At 51.1% G+C, this 12,709-nt stretch overlaps 1 protein-coding gene across 8 annotated transcripts in view; it reads right to left on the reverse strand.

Annotated features, from left to right (window-relative positions):
* PCNT (pericentrin) overlaps nucleotides 1-12,709 on the reverse strand; it is a 128,776-nt gene that overhangs the window by 46,894 nt on the left and 69,173 nt on the right. For 7 of the 8 annotated variants that reach the window (XM_063079045.1, XM_063079056.1, XM_063079032.1 and 4 more), the window contains exons 18-22: nucleotides 10,476-10,627; nucleotides 9,962-10,194; nucleotides 8,065-8,227; nucleotides 7,367-7,579; nucleotides 5,561-5,614 (exon numbers count right to left, since the gene is read on the reverse strand). In XM_063079045.1, the coding sequence (XP_062935115.1) occupies nucleotides 5,561-5,614; nucleotides 7,367-7,579; nucleotides 8,065-8,227; nucleotides 9,962-10,194; nucleotides 10,476-10,627 (815 nt within the window). The remainder of the gene's footprint in view (nucleotides 1-5,560; nucleotides 5,615-7,366; nucleotides 7,580-8,064; nucleotides 8,228-9,961; nucleotides 10,195-10,475; nucleotides 10,628-12,709) is intronic. The other variant, XM_063079051.1, reaches the window with a different exon arrangement.

Consider the following 12,709-nt stretch of genomic DNA (forward strand, 5'->3'; position numbering starts at 1 on the left):
TAGTCCCAAATGACATATCATATAATTTCCTAGGAATTATGTTTTCACATATATTCTCCAATATGGAAAAATAAAAGTAACATAAAACCTCCACCCATGTGAGCGCAATCTCACAGGTGGCACTCCAGGCAGACCTGGTCACAGTACTCAATGCCCAGGGCTGTGGTCTACCTTAGAGGAAAAGCATACAAGCAATTAGTGCAATAGATTGAATTATGTCCCCCCAAACTCACTGAAGCTTGAACTGTGTCCCCCATGTTTTACGTATTAGAAACTTAGCCCCCAATGTGACTGTTAAGAGGATGGGAAATCCTATTATGGTAATTGAAAGGTGGAGCCTTGAAGAGGTGGTTGGATTGTAGGACCATGCAGTAGTGAATGGATTAAAAATGGTGGTCAGGGGTGTGGTTCTGAGGGCTTTAAAAGAAGAGGAGTGTCTGTCTTTCCCTCTCTCTTGGTCTCTCTGCTTCCACCATCTTGCAATGCGAGACCCCTGGGTCACTGTCGCCACCACCAGATGGACTTTGGACCTCCCAGCCTCAGAAACTGTAAGAAATAAATTTCATTTTCTTTACAAATCACTCAGTTCCTTGTACTTTGTTATAAGCAACATAAACGGACTAATACAATTAGTAACCTAAAAGCCCATTTAAAGTTAACCAGCTGCCATGGTTTGAATGTCTGTCCCCTCCAAAACTATGTTGAGACTTAATTGTCAATGTAAGGGTACTGAAGGAGGGGCCTTTAAGAGGTGATGAAGCCAGGAGGGCTCCACTCTCGCAGGTGGTTTTAGTGCCTTCCTACCAGGGCCTTTGGGAGTAGTTCTCCTCTCAGCCCTTCTGCCTCCTGCCACATGAGGTCACAGCTTTCCTCCCCTCCAGAGCAGACAGGGTGCAAAGGTACCTAACCAGACAACAAACCTGCTGGCACCTGACCCGAGACCTCCCAGCCTTCAGAGCTGTGAGCCCATAAATTTCTGTCCACTATAAATTACCCAGTTTCAGGTATTCTGTTACAGCCATACAGAATGGAATGAGGCACTGGGTAATTAGGCCCCACCTAAGTTCTAACTACAGATTAAAAAGCACCTTGAAAAAAGGTGCTTGCTGCTGAGAATCCTGAAGCGGTTAAACTATCCAATGCTGAAATATTAAAATTATACGATTCTATTTACGTTTCATTTAACTATTTCAAATTAATTATTTTGGTTTACAAAAATCTGTCAGTCTTTTATGACAAACTATCATTATCACTAATGTAACATTCTCAATAAATTTTCATGCCAGCAACTCAGCAATTACACAAACTAGCCATGAACATGCAGTCACAGCAATGTCATGCACAACCTCTAAGACGTGGAAGGAGGCCCGTGCATCACCCTGGTCGTGGAGACAGACCAGGCTCCTGCTTAGTCCAGAAACCACCACCTTCAGGGCCACATGCACTGGGGCTGTGTGTCGCAGGGAAGGCCCCTGTTCACAGCACACTAGGCCTCCGTGAAGCATGGACCTACGTCCAAGTTGGCTGTGCAGGTAAAGCCCCTGCTGAGGAGCTTACCAGGAAGTCAGAGCAGACTCAGGAGCTCGCATGGGCCCAGCCCCTCCCCTGGAAACCTTCCAGGAGGCCCAGAGTAGCGACCCAGCCCAAGAACAACTACAACTATCACAAGACATCAATTCCTGCAAAACAGCACTAACTGCAGCTCAGTAACTGTAGCAAATATCATTAGGGAAATGCCTGCACTTTACTGAAGCGTTAACATGGGACAACTTTCGCCAACTTTTATGAACGGATATTAAAGATTATAGCATTATTTTACTTAGCAGTTTGCCACAAAAGCTCTGAAGTACTTTTCCTCTTTAATAAATAATTTGCAAAATCTGATGCAAACATACAGCACATCACACACAGAATTCAGTCCTTTGTTTTTATGAACCCAAATCCTTCCCTGCCACATCGACCGGAGTGCCTACAACCAAACGTGCAGCATTTACTGAGGAAAACAGAAGAGCGTGTGACCTAGAGCATGAATGTCAGTGACAGGTGAGGGAGGTGTCAGCAGCAGGGGGTGTCCACTTTTAAAGGAGACAAAGAAAACAAACAGGACAGGTGGTACCTCCCCCAAGGGTGGCCACAAAAAAACACCACACAGATAAACAGGCACCACGCAAGGCAGAGGTGAGGTGGTGTGAGTCCCCCACAAGGTGCCAAGACCCCCAAGACACCTGTGAAGTTGGTCAATGTTCACAAGGACCCAAAGGAGAACTGGGACCAAGCAGCAGCCCCCAGGACCACACCTGGAAGCCTCAGTCTGCAAGTGCACACACGCGCTTTCCCTAAGCGGAACAAAGACCAGACTGAGAAATTAAGGCACAGTTAACAGCGTCAAAGTGAGAGCAAGGACCAAGAGGACCCCAGAGAAACGATAAAAGTTTCACAGTGACAAAACAGAGAGACTGGCCTGAGTCTGGGAAAGGGACCCATGGAATCTGTTCCTGCCATGTCGGGTACCTGCTGCTACTGCAGGGCCCACCACAAACCTCAGTGTCTGTCCTGGGACCTGCGGGCCCAGCCCTGCCAGGGGCTACCAGCCTGTGGATATCCAGGGCCCACCCCCACCTGCCACAGTGCTCCCTGGTGGGCCAGACCTCGCCACAGGGGGTAAACCAAAGACAAAAAAGAGGCAGGACAGCCACAGCCTCGGAGAAACACACAAGAAGTGCCAGGCCCCACATGGCAGAACTCTGGGCACAACAGGGCCCAACACAGGTCATGACCAGGGGCCACGGGCTCCAAGCCTTACCAGGTTGCTCAACAGCACAGGAGGTCCCACACCTGTTTGTTTGCCACCTGTCCCGACTCTGAAGTCCCAGCAGCCAGGAAGAGGTGAACTGACTGGAGTCCAAGTGCTCACAGCAACAAACACAGGGTCTCCATCAACAGGGGAGGCCCAGCTGCCAGGCTGGGACAATGACACTTGAAAGAGGCAGCAAAGTGCTGTCCCCGGGGAAGGGCCAATCCACAGGAAGTGTTCCAGAAAGACAGAAAAGGGTGAGCAGAGAGAAGTGTCTGCAGAAATTATGACCAACAAATACTAGTTTAACAAAAAATGCCAGAGCTAGGGCTGGCCCATGGCTCACTTGGGAGAGTGTGGTGCTGACAACACAAAGTCAAGCGGTAAGATCCCCTTACCAGTCATCTTTAAAAAAAAAAAAAAAAGCCAGACCTTAGATTGAATAGGCTGGGTGTGGAGAACCCACACTGGACACGTGGCATGCAGAACATTAGAGAGAAGTTTCTAAAAACCCTGCAAAGAGGGCCGAGCCCGTGGCGCACTCGGGAGAGTGCGGCGCTGGGAGTGTGGCAACGCTCCCGCCACAGGTTCGGATCCTATATAGGAATGGCCGGTGCACTCAACTGGCTGAGTGTCGGTCACGAAATAGACAAAAAAAAAAAAAAATCCCTGCAAAGAAACAATAAGGCGGCATAAAAATATGACAGCTTATAGCTGCAAAGCATTCAAGGAAAAGCAGCAGGATCTGGAGCTGCACATACCCAGCTGCAACCTCAACTAATATGAGAGTGAACTAAAGAAACTTCCAGGCACACAAGGCCCCAGGGAGGTTTCCCGCACACAGTCCCTCTTTGGAAGCAGAGTCTGGAGGAGGCCAGAAGGGTCAGGAAGGCCTGGAGACCATGGGGAAGATAACCTCTGACCCTAAGTACAGAAGGACTAAACACTGGAAATATAAAAACTGAAGGCATAACATTACAACTAGCAGAAAAAGTCCCACCACAGGAGGTGCGGTCACAGGAAAGCTCAGGAGAGAGAGTATTTCTCGCGGCTCTGAGCTCGGTGAGTAAAGTCTGGCTAAAAGTACTAAAAGAAGATACTCAGAGATAAGCTTTCATTAAGAAGTCATTAATAGTATCCATAAGAGGCACAATTAAAAGTGTAAACAAGGGAGTTCCAGTCAAGACAGTGGAATAGACGGTCTGCAGCATCACTCTCTCCCATAAATCAACTAATTTACAACTATAAAAATGTAACATCAGCCAAGCTGGGGCCGCTCGAACTCAGGAGAAGAGGAGGAGAGACCTATGGAGTTCATGAAGTGGGAGAAACCACGATGAGATAAAGAAAAAACTGCTCTCAGAGTTTCGGTCCGCAGCCACTTTAAGGCTGGAGCTGATAAGCATATGAAGCAGGAGCTGGCAGAAGCTGCAGCTGTGCCCTTCAGATGGAGCTACTTGGAGGTAGCAGGGGAGAAGAGGGCCTTGGTGGCCCCCAGGACAGCAACACCACTAATAGGGTTCCCGTGAACCCATGCAGGAGCGAGGAGCCAGAACAGCTGAAAAAAGGGAGCCATTCAGAGGCCAGTGAGTCATCGCAAGGGACCTGTGCAGTGCCCGTCCCATGGAAGTGTTTGGAGCATGGGTGGTGGGGAGACGGGACTGCTGGGAGAACACTGAGACACAGCAAGGCCACACAATTCGCCCCCCAATCAGCACAGGACCACTCAGAGGAGACTGGTCGGGAATGCAGAATTGCACGGGGTATATTTTGATGAAAAAACTCAGGCCCAGATCAGAATTTCTACACAACCCAGGTGCACATGCTCTCTGGAGAGGCAGAACTACCTATAAGATCAACCATTAAACCCTGAGCAGCACAAAAAGCCTTCCCTAGGGAAACAGTAGCAAAGCAGCAATTTAGCTCAACCACACAGCTCAAGTACTGGTTCCCACAGTAAGTTCCCCCGTTTTAGAAGTAAGCAAAGGACAAAAAATTAGTTTCAGCCCAGGCACACCATCAACACATTGGGGCCCACCAGGGGAAAATGAGGCATGGAGCTGAGGACTGGACCCCCACCCACAACCACTCACACCACCAGGGCCTCGGTGTCTGCCCAGGAAAATGAGGCTTGGAGCCGGGGACTGGACCCCCACCCCACCCCACCCACAACCAGGCACACCGCCAGTGACTTGGGGCCCCACCTGGGGACCCAAAGCATGGATAAGGGGACTGGATCCACCTCCAACAACCAGACACACTGCACCAGCACCTCAGGGCCCACCCGGGAACCCAAGGCATGGAGTTGAGGACTGGACCCCCCTCCGACAACCAGGTACACCACACCAGTGCCTAGGGGCACACCTGGGGACCCAGGTCATGGGGAAGAGGACTGGATCCCCCTCCCACAACCAGACACACCGTGCCAGCACCTCAGGGCCTGCCCGGGGACCTGGGGCATGGAGAAGGGGACCGGACCCACCTCCCACAACCAAACACACTGCACCAGCACCCTGGGGCCCACCTGGGGACCCAAGGCATAGAGCCAGGGACAGGACCCCCCCCTCCCACAACCAGGCACACTGTGCCTGTGCCTTGGGGCCAGTCTGGGGACCCGAGGCAGGGAGAAGGGGACAGGACCCACCTCCCACAACCAGGCATACCGTGTCAGCACTTCAGGGCCCACCTAGGAACCCGAATCATGGAAAAGTGAACCAGACCCCCCTCCCACAACCAGGCACACTGTGCCAGCACCTTTGGACCCACCTGAGGTCCCGAGGCGTGGATCCAGGGACTGGACACTCCCCACAACCAGGCAGGCTGCCAGCAGAAAAGAGCATGCCAAAAACATCACCTCCATGTAGGTGGCCCACCACAGCCACCAGGATAACCACGGCTGCTGTGAAAGCGGCTAGATGCCACAATCACCATGCAGATGGTCCGCCAGCCACTGGAGTGCATTTACACAAGGAGAGTCAACCAGCTGAGATAAAGAAAAGAAGAGGACATCTCTCTCCACAAAGCCCATTTCAGAGTGACAGAAGAAGCATCTGCTCTATGGTAATATTGGGGACCTGATCACACCTCTCAGCATTAAACAGATCATCTAGGCAACAAATCAACAGAGTAACCATTATTCTTTCAGAAGGAGAGAAGAAATATCTAGGGTAATTAGAGGGGGGAGGAGGGAGGGAGAGGGGGATGGGGAGAGATTGGACAAGGAGCATAAAGAATAATTACGATTTCTAACAATATATATGCTAGTAATATTGATTTGATCAACATATCTTTAATGTTGAACCCCCAAAATTTGTATAACAAATTTTGATTCAATAAAAATTTTTTTTAGAAAAGTGTAAACAAGGACTGGAAAATAAAGGGACCAAAAAAGACATACAACGGGGAACAAGCAAGGTTAATATTATAACACAGAAACTCACAACAGAGCATGGAGACAGGACACAGCACATCACAGAGATGGAAAGAAAGATGAGCAAGATGAAGGCCATGTCTGCAGGTAATGACAGGTCGAGAGCTTAAAACACCCCACATGGATGAAGAGAGGAGCTACACCTCAACACATTCCTTGGGTTAAATAAACTACATGCCTGTTGGGCCTGAATGTCACAAAAGATCCACAGATCAAAAAACACAGGCACCGTGTGCTTCAGAAGAGGCACGAATGCAGGAATAAGGGCCCAACCTGCAGAAGCACGCAGACTGAGGAGGCAGGAGGTAATGACGAGAAGGGCACAGCTCTGCAGAACCCAGGAAAAAGAAAAGCAGCATGATTAACAAGACCAAAAGGTGGTTGTTTTTTAAACAGAAAAATTCTAAAAAATAATTCTGAGAAAAGAAAATTAGATTTTTCTGAATCAGTTATGGTAGCAGTCCTCACCCAGAGCATACTCAGAAGGGACACCATCTGGGCGGGGTTGAGGCCCCCCTTTTGGAGTGCCCCACCGCCGGCCACCCATGACTGATTCCACAAATGCTTGTGAGGCGTCCCCTGGGCGGGCACAGGAGAGCAGGGTCGGGAGCCTGGGGGCCACACTCGTCCTGGGTAAGGCCTTCACTCCACCGCAGAACCCTTCTAACAAATCTGCCACTGAGCACAGTGACCTGCAAACTGGATATTTTAAGGTTCTTATGTTTTGGCCATTTTCATTTTAAGTATTTGTAAGACTAAAATATGTAAAAATATGAAAATATATGAACTACTTTTTAAAATTAAGCAAGATTTTAAAGGAGCTCTCGTTTTTCAGGGCACCAGCTATCTGTCCAGCAGGTCAGTGGTGCTCTCAAGAACCTGCTGTTTCTTAGGGGTGCTTTCTGCCCCTCAGAGGCACAGGACCCCTCTGCAGCGATGCTCTCCAGGATGGCCCATCTTCTCCACAGCAGCAGTACAAGCGGATGGTCTGCTTCATCCAGCACAGCCGTCCCAAAGCCCAGCGTTCTACACAGAAAGCCACACACACACAGGTTCTCATTTCCCAGTTTTACCCTCCAGAAGTGTTAAGCTTCCATGGAACGTGTGGATCAGATGCTGCCGCTAGAATCAATATTCCTTACCGGCTTCTCTCTCTTTCGCTTCCACAGCAGAGGCTTCTTTTTGGCTCCAAAGGGCGGAATATTCCTCCTTCATTGCTGCCTGCTCCAGGGCCGCCTGCTGGAGCTGCTGCCTCAGGTGATCCAGCTCCAAGATGAGCTGCTGCTCAGACTCCTCCTTCCGACCCAGCGCCTCCTGCAGATCCACTTTCTCCACCTTGAACCCTTCAACCACACCTGAGGAGGAGACAGGGTGAGACAGGGATGCTCTGACCTGCAGAGCAAATGTCAGGTGAGCAGACACAGAACCTGAACACCCACGGAGGGGATGCCTCCAGACAAGGCCAGGTCCACACCCAGAGGAGCAGACATGTAGTGACCCACATGAGCACGAGGGCGTGTCGGCAGAGCCACAAGGTGGCATCTGCAGGGACCCCGGTCATCCTTCCCATCCTGCCATGCAACAGAGACCCTGACACCTTGACCCAAAGAGCAGGAAAGTTAAGTACCAGAGGACCAGCAGCCGCTTCAGGCCCGTCTGCAACAACAACTCCCCAAAGCTGCTGCCCTTCCTGCTACATGCACCTGCTTCACTGAGGAGACCACTGGTGCCTCACACCATGTGCTTTGTTTTATTTTCACATTTGCTTTTAAGATCCCCACCCTGACCCTTCCCGCGGCATGGTGTGTCTGCCGCCCGCTACCGCACCAAGCCGGCTCACCCTCCGCCTTGTGCAGCTCCAGTGCCAGCTTTGCCTTCACTGCGCTCTCCTCCTTCAAGCATTCCAATAACTCCTGGTGCTTCTTAACAACCTGTGCCGTCTCCTTGTTTTTACAAATAAACTCTTTTTCAAAATGAGAATGAAGTTGACGTGCTTCCTCCAGCTGTTCAAACACATTTGAAAACCAGAAGCATGTATCAAAAACGACCCAAGCTTACTCAACACCAACAGAATTCTACTTCTGCCCCAGGCCCCGGGGCTATTGCCCCACAGGCAGGGACAGCACAGGAGACAGACCAGGCAGGTGGAAGCTGCCCTCCCTGATGAGGGGCACAGTCCCCAGCAAGGGCCCTCCTCAGTGTCCTTTGCGGCCTTCTCTGCCCCGGTCCCCTCTCCCCTCTTACTCACAGCACTCCCTGGGCAAGTGTGCCTCTGAATTCAAAATTCCTGCACCTAGCTGTCTTTGCAGACACTCAGCACCAGGCCTCCTTCTGCACCCCATCAGTTAGAGCAACTCTGGCCTTTTCTGGGGCTCCAGATGTCCATACCTGGCCTCTAAGGAAATCTGTTGGTTCCTCTTTGAAATCGACCCCCCCAGCCCCCCGCCTGCCCATGAGTCCCTCCTCCAGTTCTGTCCTCTCAGAACACCTGCCCCTTTCCTACCCACAAGCACAACAAGGCCCTGCAAGGTGGCTCCATCTGATCCTAACCCAACTCTGCATCTCCAACCTGCTGTCCCCATGCCAACTCTGATGGTTCCCCTGCCTGAGCCTCCCACAGGGCTGTGCCCTGGTTGCCTCCAACCTCCCCTGCAACCCACCCTGATTTCTCTCCCAGCACCTCCCACATTCCTCCCCATACAACCCACCCTCTGTGGGGACAGGATATTTAAGGAGGCGAGCACAGGCCTGACAGCCCCCATGTGCAGCTCAGGCGTCCACACCACGGGGCACAGAGCCAGGTTAGAACAGTGGACAAAGATGCTCACAGGAGAGTGTTTCAGTTTAATTTAACCTGGGAGACAACCAAAAGCACCTGATTACTTATCGGATGCTGCCTAAATGTGTCCACTCCTTGAAAGAAGACAGGAGGGTGAGGAGCGAAAAATGGGGTGAAGAAAGTGCAGAGGCAGGAAATCGGGAGGGAAAACCCACTCCAACAGCACCACTCAAAGAGTGCAAGTTCACTCAGGGGTTTCTGAGTACTGAAGGCAAGGCTTCATGAAAAAACACTTATTTTTTAACTGGGCTGACTTTGAAAAGAAGGGTCCCTTTATTGTTTTCCACGTATTCCTATTTAACATCTTTTTAATTGTCTAAAATGTTCTAAAAGGGTTAGCAAAAATAACTCCCTTTCTCAGCAATGATCACTACATATTGACGGGAACCGTGGCTGCATGTGAAGTAAAAGCAGAGGGTCCATGTACTACACAAATCAAACACACAGAGACTGTGCTAGTCCCTTACAACAGGCCATGTGGGGGGAAGGGGGGAGGGAGAAGGGAGAGAGGTTTTGGTGATGGGGAGCAATAATCAGCCACAATGTATATCGACAAAATAAAATTTAAAATAAATAAATTAATTAATTAATTTAAAAAAAAAAAAAAAAAAAACAGGCCATGTGTTCAGAAGGACCCCTGCTTAAGAAAAAGCCTGTCTGAGGACACTGGTGGTGGCAGATCAGAATCGGTGCAAAGGACAGGTGCCTAAGCTCCCCCAATGCCCTGCAGAGGAGGAGGCAGAGCATCTGGAAGTCAGATCCACCTGAAACGTGAACACACCTGGCTCAGACCACAGGGCGAGACTGAGGATGGAGACCACGTGCATGTGCCCTGCAGAGCACCTGCCATGTCATCGCCCACAAAGCACAGGTTAGGCGGTCATCTGTCAACCCTCACCTGCCTGGTGGAGTCCAGGGCCACCTCCAGGAGGCCATCCACCGCAATGCCAAGGCTCTGGTAGACCCTCCTAATTGGCTGCTCGCATTCCAGTGTACTTTCTGGGCTCATAAAAAAGCTTTCACACAGATGACTGCTGATTTCAGTCACTGACGACGTCTCCACACACTCAGGCAAAGTTCTGTCCACGTCCAGCAGGGTCCCATCAGACCACGTCTCGTCAAGTGCTGAAGCTATGAAATGATCAAAGACATGTGCTGCCACCGTGTGGTAGATGAGTTGACCCCAACAAACGGCATTCACAGCAACAAGCAAACCTACATTAACTAAGACTGAATCCACTTTGAGAAGGAAGAGTGTTTCCTAAATAAACACAGCAACCCGCCTGCAGGAACCAGGCAATTCTACTGAATCCAGTCCTCAGCCTTCTCTAGGTGTAGGCATTGGCAGGGAATGAGGAAGGCAGTGTTCCCCCCAGAACCCAGCCCCACAGGAGGGGGCTGCAGACACTCACCTGCCAGCAGAGCCTGGCCTGCACCTGCAGTGCCTACATCATCCAGGCAAAGACCCATGCGCTCATTGATCCGGCTCTTCAGGGTGACAGCTGCCTTCAAGGTCTCTCCAAACAAACCCAACAACCTCCTCAGGGCATCCCGCAGAGCTCTCCTAAGACAGGAAACACCAGTCACGCACCCATAGGTCATGGCCATGAAACCCCCACCCTGGACACTTGGTAAGAAGCTGCCAGCCACCTGTGCTACTGAGAGACAGACACAAGAGCGCCTGCCTTTGCACATGAAGACGCCTGTCCACTGGGGCCAGAAGATGCTGGTTCTCAACCCTGTGTGAGCTCAGGAAGCTGAGATCCAGCAATGTGGCTTTCGGGAAGGAATGCAGATCTGTTTGCTGTTGTTTTTGATCTTTAAAAGAGGCCATAGTGTGACTTGAGCACGCTCATCTGGCCAGCACCTGGAGCCAGTACACGCCGGCTGCACCTGGAACCTTCTGTCTCACTCCTCCCCTCTTGGAACACGGGATGTTCAAATCTACTGATTCATGAGATACTTGTCCAAAAACCCAAAGTCACAACTAACTCCACATGCTTATATGAAAACTCAGTCTGCCCCGTGGAGCAGCCCGGGGGCAGGAAGGCGTGTGTCTCCCATGGCTCTGAAGTCACGAACGTGCACAGTTTGGGGTGTTTTCCACCTTTACAAAAAAGGGACTCATCAGATCAAAAGTTACCCTACACCTTGCTCTTTGAGCGGCTGTCCTTTCAGAGCAACCCTTCCCACTATGATTGTATGTCTGTGGGCACAGCAACTCCACTGAGGAGGGCATCCCATCCGTCCAGCCCTGCAGCAGACATGGCCCACCTACCCTTCTTCCCCCCACCCCTCCGATGCCACTCACATCCGAAGTTAACGTTCTAGGTAAGGGGCAGACTGACAAGGGCAAAGTATGGGGACTGCAAGGTGGGCACAGCAGGAAGTGTAAGGAAGACTGCTGAGTAGGCAACAGACATCTCAGCAAATATCTGGGGGCGGCATGACCCAGAAGATGCCTCCAGCCCCCGACCGCATCTCTTCTTCTCGAGCTGCCAAACAGGCCTCCATGCTGAGCCCCAAAATGCCAAACACTTGCGGGTGTCAGGGAGTCTGAAGCTGCCACTCCCTCGGCCAGGCCTCCCCAAATACCCGGGACCGCTGGCTCTCCTTGGCTTTCCACCTAAGCACAAAGCCCATAAGTCCCCCGCAGCAACTGGGGCAACTCAGGAGAACAGCATCAAGTCACAAGGCGCCTACAGATAAGTGCTAGGAAATGCATAAGGCTTTCAGGGAGAAATCTCAAATCTTCATGGAAGGATTGAAAAGAGCCCTAAACAGAGTTGCTGTGTGCAAACACAGGGAACCTCAGGGCAATAAAGACATCCGTTCTCTACTAATTTAAGCTGGAGATTTGGTGAGTCCCATCAGCTGGACCTGGTTTTTCATGACCCTCAATGGCTGTACACACAAGACAGGTAAGCTGAGGACCAGGGCCAGGCCTAAGAATTCAGTACAGAGCATACCAGAGCAGGAGACATGGGAGCAGAGAGAAGCTGACTGACGCAGCAGACGTGGCCTGCCCCAGAAACCCCACTAGAGGGGAGCCCGTGCAGACCTACAGAAGACACACATCCCTGTCGGGGGGGGGGGGGGCTGCACTTTCCAGTACAGCACTGAGCAAAGTGTTCAGACAGGTAAGAACAAGACAATGTCCTGGCATCAGAAGCAAATAAACAAACAACGGAAGAGTTCCAGGTGCACTCTAGACTTATACAGAAAGCAAAACTGTAAACCTCTGAGATGACATATGGAAGAAAACGTATGGCGTCAGAGTAGGAGACTTTCTTAAATAAGACCCCCAAACAAATAGACACAGGAACAGTTGGGCCCGCAGGACAGAATCAATCTTACAGGGGGACATACCCAGGCTGGGGGGACAAGCATGTGACCACAGGGCCAGCCCAGGATACACAAGACCCCCAGCAGAAACACAGGCCTGGACCCACATGCAGCTTAAAGTGGAGAGACCCGCAGAGCTCGCGGAGAGTGTTCAAATGCACACACCAGCCTTGGAGTGCCCATGAACGTCAGATGTTCGGCCCTAGCCCTGCAACTCCCACTCACAGATGAACCCCAACATGTGTGGTGTGCCCAGGACATACACACCCCGAGGGAAGGCTGCAACAGCCACGTACTGAAG

The sequence above is a fragment of the Cynocephalus volans genome, chromosome 1, assembly GCF_027409185.1.
Source record: "Cynocephalus volans isolate mCynVol1 chromosome 1, mCynVol1.pri, whole genome shotgun sequence".
NCBI classification, from domain to species: domain Eukaryota; kingdom Metazoa; phylum Chordata; class Mammalia; order Dermoptera; family Cynocephalidae; genus Cynocephalus; species Cynocephalus volans.